The sequence below is a fragment of the Elgaria multicarinata genome, chromosome 3 (assembly GCF_023053635.1).
Source record: "Elgaria multicarinata webbii isolate HBS135686 ecotype San Diego chromosome 3, rElgMul1.1.pri, whole genome shotgun sequence".
Classification (NCBI taxonomy): Eukaryota; Metazoa; Chordata; class Lepidosauria; order Squamata; family Anguidae; genus Elgaria; species Elgaria multicarinata.
Genome location: NC_086173.1, coordinates 62,188,156 through 62,207,330, shown reverse-complemented (window position 1 = coordinate 62,207,330; position 19,175 = coordinate 62,188,156). Strand labels below are relative to the sequence as shown.

At 39.8% G+C, this 19,175-nt stretch overlaps 1 protein-coding gene across 5 annotated transcripts in view; it reads right to left on the bottom strand.

Moving 5' to 3' along the window:
• Positions 1 to 19,175, bottom strand: part of BRD4 (bromodomain containing 4) — a 92,867-nt gene that overhangs the window by 40,025 nt on the left and 33,667 nt on the right. For all 5 annotated transcript variants that reach the window (XM_063120457.1, XM_063120460.1, XM_063120459.1 and 2 more), the window contains exons 3-6: positions 8,788 to 9,106; positions 7,242 to 7,379; positions 2,312 to 2,447; positions 1,025 to 1,305 (exon numbers count right to left, since the gene is read on the bottom strand). In XM_063120457.1, the coding sequence (XP_062976527.1) occupies positions 1,025 to 1,305; positions 2,312 to 2,447; positions 7,242 to 7,379; positions 8,788 to 9,072 (840 nt within the window). In that variant the 5' untranslated portion in view covers positions 9,073 to 9,106. The remainder of the gene's footprint in view (positions 1 to 1,024; positions 1,306 to 2,311; positions 2,448 to 7,241; positions 7,380 to 8,787; positions 9,107 to 19,175) is intronic.

The following is a 19,175-nucleotide window of genomic DNA, read 5'->3' as shown; positions in this document are numbered from 1 at the left end:
AGGCTTTTTAAACAGATGTTCTAGGAGAACAGCAGACAAGGAAAATGCACCCACTATTTTCAGTAGCTCAGGGTTTCTTCACAGTTTACAAAAAACAAACCATTTTAAAAACATACATGTGGCAACAATCCTCAGCCAAATTCAGCTTCCTTTATTAGCACGTATATGCTTAAAATGACCTGTGTGACATAGAGATGTGAACACACCCACACCCCAAAAAACCTGGGGAAACTATGGGGAACGTTTTTTCTTGTTGTTTTCTGTAGGGACTTTTTGGGGGATGCTTTTCTGAAAGGAATTGGATTAGGAAATATTTTCTTTTAGAAAGATGAATACCATGTTTAGGACAAGGTATTATTATATTGCTATCTAGTCTTTATTCCCTCAAAATCATTTCTAAAAATGATGTAATATGAAGACTCTTATGTAAGACTATGTAAATTTATCAGAACATGACCATTCCTGTACACTGAGGACAATAAATACTGTCCAACTCTCAACTACAGAACAAGATGTCTATTTGCCTCCAAGGGCCACTGCCATTTTCACAAGAGAAGTAAGAAGGATTCAGTGCCATGTTTGCTTGTGAGCTTCCTCTTGTTGACATTTTTTCTAGAACAGGGTTGGGAAACCCTTTTGTCTCTGTGGACTATATGTAGTGTTGGGCTGCAAACACACCCTTTGTACCTCTCCTCCCTGCCTGCTGAGATGGGATCACTCGTGTGTGGGGCAGTTAAAGCCTCTCCCACCCCAAAGAGGTCCCTTCTGAGATTGCTGTTGGGGTCTTGTGCAAGCCTAGCTTGACTCTGTCCCCTAACTGTCCATGAGAAGATCACAGGCAAATTTATTTTAAAGTACAGCAGTCAGAATTGTGCAAGAATGAAGTGAGAGAACTGCTAGGAGGGATACGCCATGAGCCAATGCCCGGTTATAGTGTTGTCTGATTTGGGGCAAGTTATATCCCCCAGTTTATTTGGAATTGACACCTGCCATCGTGAAACAAAACCGTTTCTAGTTTACTCACCTTCATGGGCTGCGCAGCTGTTGGGATAATTGGTGGGTGTGTCTGAATGGGTTGCGGGGCAGAAGGGGGAGGGGGAGGAGGCGGAGGGGGAGGCGGTGGTGCAGGAGGTTGGGGAGGCACCACTGTCATTACTGGCGTCTGGACAATAAGGTCAGGGGTCATAGAAGGAAAGGAGTGAGTTGTTTGCACGGGCTGAGGATTCGGCTGTGGAGCTTGCGTCTGTGGTGGGGATGATGCTTGAGTTGCATTCTGTACCGCTGATGCGCCTGCCTTGGATGTAACTGTCAGAAAGGGACAGTGTCACATTCTGCACATAAAGCCTCTAAGTATGCAAAAATAGACTTTCCTGGTAACCTTATATAACCCAAGTGTTAAACAACCTAAAATGTATACATTTTCCTTCTCTGATTAACCATATACGTATATATAATTACAGAAACATCCTTTCTCAACAACTATCCAGTACTGAAAGAGCCCACAGTTTATTCCAATAACTAATAAATGCAAATCACTTATTTGAAAACAAAATGGTTTTTTCTCTTCTTTCTCCAAATGTATTATCTTTACAATTATAGCCACCTCCCATCTATTCAAATCGTAGTGAATGTAGGACTTTAGGTTTCTGGAGACATACATTCGTTCAGACTTCCTGAATATGGACCACAGGTATTTTGGACTACAACTGCCATCATTCCCGCACTCAATCGGCATGCTGTTTGGGGATGATGGGAACTGTAGTCAAAAAGTAAAGCATTATACTTGGGAACGTCAATGGAGTAGGAGCAAAATTTGCCCTTTAGCTTTAACACGGTATTTCTCCCTCCAAGACAGGGATACTTATGTACACTGCACACATACACTGACCTGGTTGTATGACACAACAGCCCACCATGAGTTACCCACAGGGCTATCACGTTGCACTGGGCACCTATAGGTGCCCGGCCTGCTGCGGCTTGTCATATCATGCAAATCCAGGGGTTGTTTGAGTGTTAGTCTTTGTTTTAGGGTTATTTGAGGATTGTCTAACCCTCAAACAACCCCTGCTGCTTGGGTTTGCACAACACAACAAGCCATGAAAAAGTGGTACCCACGAACACCTGGCATAACCCAACAGCCCTCGCAGGTAAATGAAGATATGGTGGGCTGTCGCTGTGCAAACCAGTATCTTTTCAAATATATATTTGCTTTCCCTACACATACATACAAATAATGTCAGCAAGTTTTTTTTTTTAAGTTCAAAATAAAGTAAAAACTTGGGAACACAAACAGTAGATCAAGTATCAGTACCTGCTTCTTTCCTACCACGTCCTCTTCCTTTTATCGGGACTATAACGATTTCAGTTTCTTCCTGGGTCATTTCAGAAATTTTCTGTAGAAAAAGTTTTTCTAGCGCTTCTGCCATTAAAACAATATCATCCCCTTGCTGAACAAATAAGAAATTAAAGAAGTTAGTGATTATTTAGCGATATCAGTGTGAGCATACAACTTTTCTGGTTCTGTGTGTCACTGTTAAAAATATAGTTGGACAAATGGCAGTTAATTTGCCATCTGCATTTGGAATATCACAAATGTGTTGGAGACTATGGTGATAATGGTGCATTTATCACTTACTTCAGATGTCTGTCCATGTGACCTTAGAAACCATTCTGAGCTTTTAGCATATATATCACTATGCATTTGTAAATGGAAGCTATGGTTCCTTCAGAAGCCTGAGGCCTTGGGTTGCTTTTCATTGCATCCTATCCTATGCTGTACAGCCCAATGTAGTCACTTTTGGATTCTACTTTACTTTCTCCGAATCAAAGTTGGTCAATACTTGACTGAAGTACAGAAACATTTCACTTATTACCCACAGAGGGGAACTAGGTAGCATATAACCTCCTACCTACTCACTATAGGCTGGTTCACACATCATTATAAGCCACCCTAAAAATAAGCTACAATGGGTTGGATGTTCCTTCACTAATCCATGGACATGAGGAAAAGTTCCTGATTTTTAGAGCAGTAAAACAATGGAACCAATTACCTAGGGAGGTTGTGGGCTCTCCCACACCAGAGGCATTCAAGAGGCAGCTGGATAGCCATCTGTCCGATATGCTTTAAGGTGGATTCCTGCACGGAGCAGGGGGTTGGATTAGATGGCCTTAGAAACCCTTCCAACTCTACTATTCTAGGATTATAGGATTCTATTCATGACAAGACGATCAAGCGCTTTGAAGCTTGCTGTGACTTGCTTTCCCATTAGTACTCCTGCTCACTCCCATGAGCCTTTGTGGCACAATCTCAGCAACCTATTTCACTAATGAGTGCGAATGCATTATTTTGTAAAAGAAAATCTGTTTTGGGGAAATTTGCACATCTTTAACAGTTTTTTCAAAAAGAAAAAAATTCAGAGAGGTTTCCACATATTTAGCAGGGAATTTTTCTGTTACTGTGCTTTAGTGAATGTGCAGAAATCTCCCCAAAAGTTAAAAATATTTAAAGATAGATTTGCACGATTCTAGAGAAAAAACCCAGAAAAAAATGGGCAGGGGGCAAACACGTTTTTCCCAAGGACAGAGTTTGTTTTTTTACTGAAAGTTCAACAGCCTTGGATTATGATTCTTTTTAGAATTTAAGATGTTTTTATATGTTGTTACTCTGCCTTTATGCCCCCCAAATTGGTTTCTAAAACTATGTAATAAGAACACTTTTATAGGAAGGCTAGAGATGTAAACTGTCCACAAATAATGTAACCATGATTGAAAATGCTTTTAAAGTCCTCCCTGTAAGATTCCCAGCACAGTAATTCCTTCCATTCCTTATTAAAATTATTGATCTAATATATCTTTTACTGATACATTTCAAATCCATGGCTTGTAGTAGGGGTTGTGGCATTGGTAAGAAACCACCCGTGCTGTGCACTGAGCCGGGTTTGGATGACACGGCAACCCACACTGCCTTGTGGGTCATTATGCAAATTGTGGTTGTGCCTGCAGCACATATGGGGGCAAGGGAAGACGGCAATTTCCCGCTCCATTTTATAGCCCTTCCATGAGATTTGCATGATTTTCTCCTTATTTTTACTGCTTTGCCATGAGATTTGCGGAGCAGCCTTTAAAAGGTGTTCGCTAGGAAAGGAAACACCCTTTCTGCAATTGGTCCACTGCAGTAGGTGGCTGACCCTCCTACAGATGTGAAGGTCTGGCGGGGTGGGGGAGAGAGAAACCATTTCCCTCCCCCCCCCCCATTTTTTTCCCGAAGCCTTTTTGGGGGGGTTTCTGAAAAATTGGAAAACTTGAGAAATAATAATGAAGAAAAAATGCATTATGGGATGTTTTATTTTAGCATGATGAATAAAATGTTTAAGACAAGGTGTTCAGATATTTAATTGTCCAAATGATTTCTAAAAACTATGTACAGTATCAGATTATTACAATTTCTGTGCACCAAGGACAAGCAAGTCCTAGGTTGCAAACTAAGACTACAACTCTCAAATGCATTCACATCTACAAATTCTATTATAAAAAAAACATAAAACCGTCCTCTAACATTAGAAATACCAAATCACCAAATAGTTTTTACCTAGGGGGCACTGCCATTGAAACAGAGACTAAAACTGATAGCGATAGCTCAGAAAACGAGTCTGATTAAATTTCATGCATATCCATTGAATTTTGGTCTCCCTGACTTTTTCCCAGTTCTTTTTATGGGAAAGGGTGCTTTATGTCTGCTTGACACTGTGGGGGACTAGCAGAGACATAAATAATTTTCATTGTTACTAATGTTGATGGTTTCTTCTGTTTGTTGTTGTTGTTGTTGTTATTTTGTTTTTGAATTGTTTTTTGCCTGCTCCTCATAAACTGGCCAAACCAAAGAGGTTCCTTACAGTTTAGGTGTTCCTAACAGTTCAGGAGCTTGTAGCTCCATTTGTTACCTTTTTTTTTTAATGAAAAATAAATTCAATATGTAATAATTGTTTGAATACACTGTACTTTTAATATACCAAATGTAATAATTTTATGCCAAACCATCTTGGACATAATTACATTTTATGTTCCTAAAGTAACAAAGTGTTTTTCAATCTGTAAAAAGTGTTAATATTGCATTATTTCAATTTTTCTGAAAATTTCTATTTCCCCCCCGAAAAACCTGGGGAAAAAAACATTTCCCCCCCCATGGCTTCAAAATTTCCGGAAATTTTACATCTCTAGACCCTCCCACAACAGATCACAAAAAGGAAATAAAAGCAGTCTTTAAAAATAAAAGGTCTTCAAGGAAGGGAAGTGCCGAAGTCTGTCGGGATAAAAAAAAACCACCCATCGTGGCTTCTTCTCAGGGTGACTTAGCATGATTTGAGAATGTCCCCTACATGTACATTCTTATGCCAAACACCCTTTTACCTCTACATTTTCTCTTCTCAGTTATATATCCCATATCATTAGTTTATAGCAGGGGTTGGCAACCTGTAAACCTCCGGATGTTGTTGGACTCCAACTCCCATTACCCCTGACCATAGTATGCCCACCCCGGTTTATAGCCTCCCAATGCAATGTTGCCTCAAGAACGTTTCTTTTTGAACACTGCTATAATGCAAGAACAAAGGCCACTCAGGAATCACTACAGCACTTGTTGAAACTTTCTTTCTACAATCATCTCTAAGACATGCATTACCACTTTCTTTTTCAGAAACTATCAATACAGTGAACTCACATTGCAGAACAAATGTTTTCTAATTTTCACCAATGTGATGCATTAACATGTAAAGGTTTACTTAAGGCATTTGCCAAGCAGAACTGTTATTCCTGAATTTTATTTCTAACCAAAACAACAAGGAGGCATTCCAACCCAAAAAATAAAAGCAAGTGTCTGAGTCACAAATCTCCTTCTTCAGGAGCCGCCTGCAAAGTAACAAGATATAGAAATTTAAAAACACTCTTGCATAAAAGCCAATTGGCATATAGTACAACACCACAGACAAAATGCAAATAAATAAATTTGTATCTACAGAGTCAAATAAGAAGAACTTTCAATTAACAAAAAGATAAAAACCACCCTCCAACATTAAACATGCCAAACCACCAAACGGTTTTTACCTGCTCTATCAATCTCAACTTCAACAAATGACCATTAAACCGTCTTTATATCTCCCGCCCACAGGTGCATATAATCAACATCCAGAGCTCTTCTCAAAAGTCAAATCACACAGGAAAGAAAAAACTCAACAACAAAGGAAGGAGTTGTAACTTCTCATTCAACCCTTCTGGAGATTTTTGGATAAACAATTCCAAAATGCACTTAATTTCTTTTCTTAATGGCATTTTTTCCTTCATTTTCACAATGCATTCTTTCCACTGCCCAAAATTTCAGATCAGAAATTGTATGATTTTTCTCAAGAAAATGAAAAAAGTGCTCTTAAGAAAGGAAATTAAGGGTGCAATCCTATGCATGTTTAGCCCGAAAAATTTCCTCCAGCTCCCAGCATTCCCCAACCAGCATGCCTACATGATGTTGATTATATGCACGTGTAGGAGTGATATATAAAAACAACTGGGGAATTTACCAGCGCTGGCTTAATGGTCATTTCTTGAAGTTGATATAGATCGTGCAGGTAAAAACTATTTGGTGATTTGGTATTTCTAATGTTAGAGGACGGTTTTATGTTTTTTTTATAATAGAATTTGTAGATGTGAATGCATTTATTGTATTTATCTGTTGCGCTATATTATATTTATTTATATATATATATGTTATGTATGTATGTTTGGCTTTTATGCAAGAGCATTTTTAAATTTCTATATTTTGTTACATGACAGGCAGCCCCCGAAGGAGACTTGTTCTCCTAAACACTGGGTAAGCACAGAGTAAAATAGGTGCTATTGTAACTGAGTCACTTGTTTTTCGATTCTAAAAATAAGCCACACATTTTAAGTACAAAAGACAGTAGCCACTGAAATACTTTTAATAAAATAGTGTTGACAAGTTTGTCGCATCCTTCCTAAAGTCTAAGTTTCAAAAGAAATGCTTATCATTTCTTATCAAATGTTGTAAACCGCCCAGAGAGCTTCGGCTGTGGGGCGGTATATAAATGTAATTAAATAAATAAATAAATCAATCAAAATTTTAATTAAACAAAAAAACATGAAAACGGTGACCCGATACGGTAAATTCAAACTTGAATTTAGCAACAGTTTAGGAATACATCATTTGCAAACCCAAATCTATGAAGTCAACATACCTTATTGTAGATGTAACAATTTGTAAACATTGTATTGAAGTCCTGGATACATTCTTGAGCATTCCAGTAGTAGTTATTCTCCAAGCGTTTTTTTATTGTTCCCATGTCCATAGGAGTTTTAATAATTTTATAATAATCCTGTAGGAAAGGAGATTGATTAAGTATGGCAACTGAAGACTTCATTAGGCCTACTTCTTAAAACCTTTTTCAGATGGCAAAACGTAAAGAATAGAATTTTTATCTGTCCTAGCTCTAGTCACTAAAACGTCAACATATTTTTGTAGCAATGTTTGAAAGATAAATAATCTTAGACCTGAAAGCATTCAAATAAAACCATTGAAGAGCAAAATAATCCAATACTTGATGCTTAGTAACTACATGCCAAACTACACAGTCACTCTGTTGCGTTTTAATTCTGCAGGCAAAAATAGGGAGACAGAGGCAGGTCAAATTTCAGAGCACAAATTTAAAGAATATTAGTTACTTCATGGATGAGAAACCAGTATTTTGTACATCAAATGGCTCTGCTCTAACAAAATGTGGAATCTGCACCAAGTAAATCTTTAATAGCAAGAATATTTTTAATTTTAGGAAATATTCCAGCTTCAGGCCATAATACCTTCCAATAGCTTTCCTCCTAGACAAACAGTTAAATTAGCTGGTCAATTATCTTTCCTGCTGGCAGTCTTCAACAACAGCAGGCTACAAATGTTCTTACTGCTGCTTATTGCACTAGCCTCTAGTTTAAAAAGGAAATCTTCTCCTTGGGCTAGCCGACTGCCACTGTACCATAATTTTTAAGTGAGGAAGATTCAAAGCTTCCTTTCTTGCCAAGACCAAAAATAAGATACTTCTAGGTTAGAATGCTTACTTATAAAACAAATGAATAACCCAACCTTTGTAGTGACCCCAAGACTCAGATCACAGAGTCTTTGTAATACTGACACAGTACAGCTCCTACCCAAGAGGTTTGTGATCTACAACAGACAGACATGGCTGGGAGAAAAGTCAGGGACTGGTAATGAAGAGTGGACATATGGATGGACATTTCAAATAGCTTCTCCACTCCACCTCCCAGCTCTAACAAACAACTGTGAAATCCAGTCCATTGAACATAACATATACTGCCCCTTTCCCATTCTTCATTCTCCTCCCTTACCACACTAACTATATACTATGTACCTTCATTACATCTCTCACTTTAATGTGGATACATTTGCTGTCCTCTCTTTCCATACTGTCCAGTACTTCAGAACCTTGGATGACTGCCATGCTTTCTCTATTCCTACTCCTAGTCCCTTGAGAACCCTCTGAAGGAAATCTATACTCTATGTTGACTTCATCCACTATAATTCTACTCAGGCCTAACAAAGCAGTATTTCTACTCTTCTCCTGTTGATTCCCAAATCAGAAATCACACATTATTTTCAATTTTTGGTTGGGTCATCAGGCCCTCCAATCCTCCATAACCATCCCACCTAGCTCTCTCACACCACTAATGATTAAATATGTTGCTTTACTTTTCTTCTCTTCAGGCTCTACTTACAGGGAGGTTTAGTTTGACAGCATCCACAGGCTCCTGGAAAGGCCATGAAAACTGGTGTTTCCATAACGTCTTGAGCACCACTTTGAGCAGATATTGTAGTTGGTTGGTCATGCGCTTGGGTTTGCTGGGATTTGAGGTCTCTGGTGGAGGTGGGTTAAGGGCTGCTGTACTGCCTTGTTGGGGTTGGGCCTGGGCCTGTGTTGTAGACATTTGTGTAGCTTCTAGTCCATCCCCCATTACTGGTAAATTTCTCAGTCTTGTCCCAGGGCCACTCTCTGCAGACATGCTATTGATCCCATTGCATTCTCCACCAGGCACTCTGCAAAGGAAAAGAAACAATATTAAAGATATGGTTAACCATCTGTGTACAGAACAGAAAGGAGAACACTGCATGCTTTAAATTGCCTAGAGTAAAAGATGTGCCCATATAAACAGCATGTAGCTTAGTTTACCCCCTTGCTTTCCAAAAGCCTAAGCTAGCCAAATGATTCACAGTTGAATATCATAAGGACGCAAAGTAGATGTGGAGTCTCCAGTCTAATCTAGCTTTTTCCTTCTCCAATCTTTACTAAATACTTTTTCTATTATTTATTTTTCTATTACGAGTGTAGTTTCACCACACTTTTCAGCCAAAAAGGCTCTGAGAGCAGCTTACACAAAATTATAAAAACATGGCAGCACCTGCCCACAGGCTTACAATCTAAAATATATGACATGACATGAAAAGAAAACAGAATGAGGAGGGGAACAATATCACACACACACACACACACAGAGGCACCAAATCTTTAAAAACTTAAAAATTTGATTCTTATTGACAAGCTGGAATGTAAACAGTTCAGGGAGATGAGGAGCAAAACGGATCTGGTCTCTCAGCAAAGCCCTCCCACCCACTGAAGCCTTTATACTTGGTTTTACCAGTAAATAATCTTTGCATATCTATATCTATATATCTGCTGGGGCTGGTAGAAAAACCACGTCTCAGGCTCACCATGGGTTGTTTGGACAACAACCCACACTGTGTAAGCGTTGTCTTGTCGTGCGAACTCAGCCATGTACAGGTGTTCTTGATGGCTCTTAATGACATTCATTAAGAGATACAGACACTCAAGGTTTGTTGCGATTCCCCTCAGGGGCTCTGCCCAATCAAACCAGGTATCTCTTGGGTTTGGCAGGCAGCATCTGGCATGTGGAAGAGAGGAAGGCGTTTTTCCTGAGACACTCCTTTTGCTCAGGGAGAATCCTAAAAGAACTGATGAATGATACTGTGTGTATGTGAATGCTTTGAGTGTGTGAATACCCGAAGGTCTGGATGGAGGAAATCAATAAATGGAGTATACGCATGAAAGAAATTCAAAAATAAAATTCAAAAATCCTTATCACTGTAATACTTTCATAGGTCATAAAATACTGTGCAAGCTTTTGAGTTTTCCAGAAATCCTCCATCAGGCAATATGGTAAACAAAGCAAAAGAAAGAAGAGTGGGGTTAGGAGTGCTGATGTTCAAGCCATGGAGTCTGCATTTAGTTATAGTCATAAGAAGGGAAGTGAGAGGAGACTGCAGCCATTCAAATGAGCCTCTACATTACAGAAGTAGGCAACCTGGTGCCCTGCAGACATTTTCGACTACAACTTTCATAATCCCTAACCAATGGCTGGGGTTGATCGGGAAGTCGCCAGGTTGCCTACCCCTGTTCCACCAAGAATGGAGATGGGTTTCAAGTTGCACCTGGTATCCTTCCAAGGGTTGCTGGGAAGAAGAAACAAACATTGGCTGATCCCCATTTAGCAGATAACTAAAATATCAGCCAGGTGATGTCAATTAATAAAAAGCCTAACTGAACAAAACTGTCTTCATCAGGCAGTGGAAGCTAAATGGAGAGGGGGCCAAATTAACATCCTAAAGAAAAGAATTCCACAACTGAGGTGTGGTAAAAGCGTTTTCACATCTTCCAAATAACCTAGCTTCCACCCAGGCTGTGATACAGAGAAGGTGTTCCCCATCAGTTCATAACGCACAAGCAGGATGATATGGGAGGAGACGGTCCTACAGTACCCTGGATTTAAGCCATTAAGGGCTTTATAGATAATATAAGCAATTTGAATTGTTCTCAGAAAATACTGGAAACAGTGCAGTTAAGTGCTCACATAGCTGTGTTCCGACAAGCACACTAGCTAACAAAGCCTTTGATGGTTAAATTCACTAAGATGGCACATTGTTTTAACTGCTTTTAAATTATATATTGTTTTAACTTGGTTCATGGTTTAATTTGTTTTAACTGTGCATATTTATTGTTTTATACTGTATGCTTTTATCTGTACGCTGCCCTGGGATCTTAATGATATAGGGCAGGATACAAATGTTTTAAATAAAATAAATAATAAATAATGCATTCTGGATCAACTGAAGCTTCTGAGGACTCTTCAAAGTAGCCAGATGGTGATCACATTATAGTAGTCCAATCTTGATATAACCAAGGTCCAACCTTTCCAAAAATGGGACAGTTGGCATACCAGCCTAAGCTGGGCAAAGAGCCTCCTGACCACGGCTGCTCTCTGAGCATCCAAACAGGAAGGCCATATCTAGAACTTCCACTAGACTGTGAACCGTATTATCTTTCAAGTGGAGTGCTGAAACCCTGCATCAAAAGCTACACTCTTTCCCGCCCCGCCCCCATTCCAAATAGAGCACCTCTGTCTTTAATTTTTAAGATCTTATCCAGCCCATTACTGATTCAGGTCAGCAACCACTTCCTTGGAATCAGAAGGAAAGGACAGATAGAGTGATGTGTCATCTACATACTGATAATATTAGTAACTTGTTTAAGTAGTGAAGGGTTCAGAGACATTGGTCTGGTTCGCACGTCACAGTAAGCCATGCTGAAAATAAGCCATAGTGGGCTAGTTGTTCGCTCACTGAACTATGTTACTTCCAAAGATGACCAGGTGCTCTGAAGCTTGTTACCACCTTAGTCCTCCAGTTCCCACCCAGCATGTATCCCAGGGGCCTTCACAGCAGAACTCTATCCTGGAAGTCTTTGTAGGAAGGGCTGGTGATTTTGCAGCTTTTTGCCATTGGCCCGCTCAGTGTGCCTGGCGTATTTTGTTTTGCTGGCTTTTGTTGAGTGTAAATGGCAAGTTGTTAGTGTAAAGGCTGCGCAAGTTTCTCTGTTCATTGCCTCCAGCTCCATAATCAATGATCCTACTGCTATGCTTGCCTTACTGGGTTACTTTTGTGCCCCATCTTCCACCCACTCTCTCATTTCACAGACTCTGCTTGCCCTAGTGGGTTACTTTTTTATATCCCCATCTCCCCACCCCTACATCTGCATTCACAGACTCAATTTGCCTTAGCAGGTTACTTTTACACCCCATCTCCCCACCCTCCAGGCTTTCAGCATATTCTTTCAATCTGTCTTATTGGGATGGCATAGACAGAATCTCTATTACACAGCTCTAAAAAACACCTGGAGTTCACTTGGCTCCCAATCCTGATCCTCATTGATTCTTTCCTGGAACTCTCCCTGTTTCACTCTGTTTAGCCCATGTTTCCAGGGTCAGAGTTCTTCCTCCCTTTCATCTGAACCATCTTGCTGTCTTGTTTGTCCCCAGACAGATCCATTGTCTTGTATAGCCAGACAGCACTTCCATCCTGTGTGTGGAAGCTCTCACCAGCTTCCACAGATGGCATAGCCCACCCTGTGACCTCACTGTATGTTTCTACATGTGTGCTGTGCCTTAGAAGAACTGCAACATCTATTTGAGATGCTGACTGAGTCGTGTGGTGAACAAGCAAGGAGTCTTTGTGCTAAGGTTGTTACAAGGATCTAGAGTCAAATGCAGCCACCTATGTAGCCACACTTTAAAGTCTATTTTTGCAACCACCTTGTTTTGGCTCCAGGTCCCTCATAACAGTGTAGCCAGCCATTCAGTCACCCCATTCAGAGCCTTTGCTTGTTATCAGACCACTATGTACATTGTGGCCTTGTATCCAAGGGGGTGACTGCCCCATTTTTGAATTTGTAATAAAAAGCTGAAATCAGAAGGTAGCCTGTACTCTCTGTGATTTTCCAAGGATCTTTGACTAACCAGGATGGTTCTATTTCCTTCTCTTTCTCTTTAGATTGTTGTGGATCTATCCATTCTATCCCTTGAGTGGTCTGTTGTCACTCATGCTCCATGTGTACAGCTTCCCAAGCCCTGTCTCACAATTTGCTTCACACCTTCTACACAACTTATCTGACAAACACCAATTCCCTTCCTTCATCTCTGTTACTGGTATTAGGTAGGGTGACCATATGAAAAGGAGGACAGGGCTCCTGTATCTTTAACAGTTGTATTGAAAAAGAAATTTCAGCAGCTGTCATTTGTATATATGGAGATCCTGGTGAAATTCCCTCTTCATCACAACAGTTAAAGCTGCAGGTGCCCTGCCCTCTTTTAAATCTAGTATAGCTCCTGCACCTTTAACTTTTGTGATGAAGACGAAATTTCACCAGGATCTCCATATATACAAAGGACACCTGCTAAAATTCCATTTTCTATGCAACTGTTAAAGGTACAGGAGCCCTGTCCTCCTTTTCATATGGTCACCCTAGTATTAGAAATAGTATACCAGTGTATTAGTTAGGGTAGGAGGTGGCAACCTGATGTCCTCCAGATGTTTTGGACTACAACTTCCATCAGCCCCAGACACCACACCAATGGTCAGTGATTATGAGAGCTGTAGTCCAAAACATCTGGAGGGCACCACATTGCCTACCCTTGTGCTAGGGGCTTGGAATACTAACAAAGCAACATTCTTTTCTGTAAAATAAGAACTGAATCTTTTATTCTTAATACTTGTTCTCAGCTCTTGAGCCAATTCCCCCCATTTTGTTGGAGTATGGCACATTATCAACAGCATGCACACCACACCTATGGGAAAGAACTCTATAATCCTGTGTTTGTTATGACACTTGTATACATACAAGTTCACATGACCATGTGAACAAAGACATGAGGTAATATTACCACATGGAACTCAACCAGATGAAAAGTCAAGCAGCTACTATTACCATGTCCTAAAGTGGCATCAGTTGTATGAGAACAGCGACAAGCATATTATCCCACTTCCTCCACCCTGTGAGGAATCTTGCTGGTGTTCCCTGACACAAGAGGGGATCACCATCAACTATGCTGTTCAGTGGAAGACTAGCCAAACGGCCAACCTACTGTAGTTGCAGACCAGAGTGATAGAATTAGTGATAACCCTATTACAGTGTACCTGGTGGAATCATAGTTCTCAGTCTTGTCCAATAGATGAAAATACATGAACCTCCTCAAGAATTTTTCTTCCACTTTAGAGGCATTTCTCTGCACCCCCTTCACTGTTTGACATGTGGGGGCAGGGTGGGGTGGAACACCAGAGATATGGTCTTCCAGATTGTGGTCCACAGAATTTCAACACTGCCCTAGAGAGCCACATATGAATCTATCAGTACCTGGTTTTAGACAAGAGGCAAAGCCAGTTTTATTTCAGCAGTTTTCAGGATATTGTTTTTAAGGATGTACTATTGCCAGTGCTTTCAAAGTGTCACTGCTCTCTGGTTTTTGTTTATTTGTTTATTTATTTACTTACAATATTTATATACCACTCCCCATTCAAAATTTCAGAGGGGTGTACAAGATAAAATAAAATACAAACAGAATAAAACACCTTAAAACAGATTTTTAAAAGAAGCAAAATGAAAAGTGAACCGTGGCTGGTCATTGTTTGAGATGTTATTTGTTACTCCGTTATTGTTTTAACATGTGTATGTCATCTTGATCACATTTTAGAAAGGCAAGACAGCAATTCCATAAACAACAATAATGAACAGAAATAAGCAACAAGAATGAACAGTGGAAAATATTAAGTTCTCAAAACCTATACGTCTAGTTTTATTTAGGAATTGTACTTAACAGTCATCTTCCAAAACAGTGTAATACATGAGAATAGTCAGGAGAGGGTGCTAAAAGCCAGGAAAACACCACAGAGGATATGCTAAGTAACTCACATTTCAAAAATCGATGGGTGTCACATGAGCTATACACCTAAGCTCTAAGTTATTTTAAATAATGTGCATCTGAATTATACCTGCTAAATGTTAGGGCCACAGCTACCTTATCAGAGAGCACCATTTCTAATCTAGGAACAAATCTGGGACCTGAGTGGACATGCACTGATCAGTATGAAAACTGTATGCAGAGAGAAACAATGGTAGCAACAAAAGGAGCCATTAAGACAACCTTCCCCCAGCCTGGGGACCCTCCAGATTTTTAAGACTACACTACCCAGCATTCATAACCACTGACCATGCCAGCTGATAGAAACTGAAGTCCAAAACATCTGGAGGGCACCCGATTTGGGAAGGCTATTTTAAGCCTTCTCTGTTTGGGCCATGAGGCAGGTGCATCATCAGCCTGCCCATGTCTGGTGACCTCCAGATGTTATTATTATTATTATTATTTATTTATATAGCACCATCGATGTACATGGTGCTGTACAGATAACACAGTAAATAGCAAGACCCTGCCGCATAGGCTTACAATCTAATAAAGTTGTAGTAAACAATAAGAAGGGAAGGAGAATGCAAACAGGCACAGGGAAGTGTAAACAGGCACCGGGAAGGGTGAAGCTAACAGTATAGAGTCAGAACAAACTCAAAGTTTAAAAGCTATAGGGAAAAGAAAAGTTTTTAGCTGTGTTTTAAAAGCTGTGATTGAGTTGGTAGTTCTCAGGTGTTCTGGAAGAGCATTCCAGGCATGAGGGGCAGCAGAGGAAAATGGACGAAGCCGAGCAAGGGAAGTAGAGACCCTTGGGCAGGCAAGAAGCATGGCATCAGAGGAGCGAAGAGCACGAGCGGGGCAATAGTGTGAGATGAGAGAGGAGAGATAGGCAGGAGCTAGACCGTGAAAAGCTTTGAAGGTCAACAGGAGAAGTTTGTATTGGATTCTGGAATGAATTGGGAGCCAATGAAGAGATTTCAGAAGCGGAGTGACATGGTCAGAGCGGCGGGCCAGGAAGATGATCTTAGCAGCAGAGTGGTGGACAGAGACCAGCGGACTGATGTGAGATGAGGGTAGGCCAGAGAGGAGGAGGTTGCAGTAGTCCAACCGAGAGATAACCAGTGCGTGAACGAGAGTCTTGGCAGAAGAGACAGACAAAAATGGTCGAATCCTGGCAATATTATACAGGAAGAAACGACAAGATGTTATGGGCTGCAACTCATACCACCCCCACCCAGCAAAAACCAGTATCAGGGAATCTGGGAATTGCAATCTGGAGTGCACCAGGTTGGGGAAGGATGATCAACTGACTCCTTTCAGCCTCCTCCAATGAATGCAATACAAAAGGCTATATAGCCTATCCTTTACATTAACAGGGCTGAAATCTTTTATGTTTGTTTTTTGCAAGCATCTGCTCCACTATGATATTCCATATGGAATTTTAAACTCATTGTGATGCTTAGGGGCCTGTTCCTTCACCTCCCTTTATTTTAATGCTTGCTTCAAGGTTTGTGGATAACAGAGAACATTGGGAGTTGATTCTCTGTGCAATCTTATATATGTTTACTTAGAAGACCCAAATATGTTCAATAGGGCTCAGTCCCAGCTAATTGTGTGCAGCATTCTAGCCGTTGAGTATTAACTAATTCTAACAGAGACTGAAAGAACTTCATTATGACTAATTTTGGGGAACTCTTTAAGACTGATAATTAATGCACTTCCAGACTATCTTAGCATAGACATTAGAACAATTTACATCCAGGAGATGGAAATTATAAGGTAGAAGTATCATTAACTCATTATAGTTCTCAAAACATGAGACAAGTCTCCCTGACGCAGTACAACTGTAAAAGTTATGCAAGTGGCTACATAATTGTTCCCTGAACTATTTATTGGTTTAGTGTTGAACAGCACCCTATTTCCCCCCTATCATGTTTCCTTTCTTCATGGACCTTGAAAATCATGCTATAAGCCAAAGCCATAGGTCCACTTTTTATTTTGATCTGCTTAACCCCTTTGCTGAACTGATAACGATAGCACTAGTTTAACTGATCTCAGCATCTTCATCAAATTTTGGTAGGTGTTTTTCCCATTGTTTCATTCGTTATGAAAAGAAAGCCATGTAAGAGATATATTCCAGACTTTTAATATCACTTCTTTCTTCGGACGTTTTAATGTAATAACTCCAGCAAAAGCACCTATGTTCCATTAACTTCCTTCTAGGAGATGCGGACTTGATTTGGAGGGGGGGGGAACACAAGTGGGAAACCCAAAACAGAAAAACAAAAGGGAAAGAATAGGGTAAGAGAGAAAATAAAGTGTGTATTGCAGTCCAACTTGTTTTGGCCTCTTAATAGTCTTTCAGCAGGGAATTCTGGAATTAAGAAAATTTGGGGCCACTGACTTTTCATCTTCCAATGACTTTATTATAGAGAAATACAACTCTGTGAAGAGTCTGTATTGTGGAGCAAAATACATTTCAAACCATCACATTTCAAACCATCATGGAGACAACAGCAGTTGGCCATTCCGGCTTTAAGCCAAGTGGGGAGGAGTTACCTGAACAATTCATTTGATGCGGGCAGTGAGTAGTCATGTTCCAGCAAGGTTATATTGAACTGAGCTTGTCGAGAAGATCTAATGTGATGTAATCAAGTGCTGGACTACAACCAAAGAGGCAAGGATTCAAATCATTGCTCAGGCACAAAGTGATCTTGGGCCAGTCACAATTTCTCAAATTAATCAACTTTACAGGGTTATTGTGGAAATACAAAGACCATACCATGCTTCTGAGAAGAATGGTAAATAGCAATAGGTCAACATATTCCCTTATATTTCCATAATACTGATGCTGTTACCATGATGGCAAATTTTATAGATTCTGGAATCATTTATTATCAGGCTTCATCTTCTACTGTGTAACATTCATAAGAACAGACATGCTGGATCAGACCAAGGCAGGGTCCATTTATTCCAGCATGTTCACATCTGATGTGCTTGTCACTTCTAAGACCAGTCCACTATGTTTTTTCTTCCCCTTTTCTTTCCAATCATTTGATTTTTGTACTAATATTGTTTTATTCTCACAATACATTTAGTCACTGATGCCATGCTTGCATTACCCCAACAAAAGTTCTCTATTTTAATACAACATTAAAATGCAGTGTAAAACAATAAAGCTATTACACATAGAACATGGGATAGTAGCAATGTTATTCCTACTTAGAGTATACCCATTGAAATTAATAGGACTTAAGTTAGTCATGACTAACCAAAGTCCCATTCATTTCAATGGGTCTACTCTAAGTAGGAATAACATTGGATACTACCCATGGAATTTTAAACAAAGAGCCCCAGGCTACAAAGGAAAAGCTTGGATAAATGAAAAGTTCTTCACCTGACAACCAAAACCTTAGGATTGCCTCACAATTTCCCATTCTCTAGTAATCTCCTGTTTAGGTTATTGCAGTGGATTCCATGTGGGTCTGACTTAAAAATAGTTCAGAATAGTGCTGCAAGATTATAAACTGAAACCGTTTAAAACAAAACAAAACAAAACATTATGCCTATAGTTTGTCAGCTGCACTAGTTCCTAGTCTGTTTTGGGCCCAATTTAAAGAGCTGGTTTTAACCTTTAAAGGCTTAAATAGTTTGGGACAAGGTTTCCTAAAAGACTACTACCTTCTCTCAAAATTAAGAGACGTGTGTGTATATATATATATATATATATATATATGTATGTGTGTGTGTGTGTGTGTGTGTGTGTGTGTGTGTGTGTATATATATATATATATATATATATATATATATATATATTTCAGTGACATATATATTCACTCATACTTGCTAGGGATAATCACCCAAAAAATTAATTGCAACTTTGAAACTGTCAAACTTGTCTGATGTTGTATTTGCAATTGGCATGAATTCATTTCTACTAATGAACTTATGAAATGGATTTTTTTCCGCAGAAAAATAAAGCACTGGAAAATTTTCTGCCCCACATAACTGGTAATGGCACTGAAAATAGCTAAAATGGTCCAGGAGAATCTACACTGCTGCATTCCCCCTTTCTCTCTCCCAACAAAGGTCATTTTACAGGGTAACCAAGGCAGGTTTTTTGTGCTGGGTAACGCTATGGTATATGTGGGTCCGGGATGGGGGTAAAAGTAGTCCTTGGATCTCCCACAGTTGCCAACTCCTGATCTTAGCTAATCAGTTTAAACATAGTTGTTAACATTCTCTGGATCCAGACTAGGTTCTTCAGAAGTGGCAGAATTATGGCTTTTTAAAAAAGAAGTTGGAGCTGCTCTCTCTTTCAAAGAGGCATTCACAACCACCTGAACTCAGCCAGACAT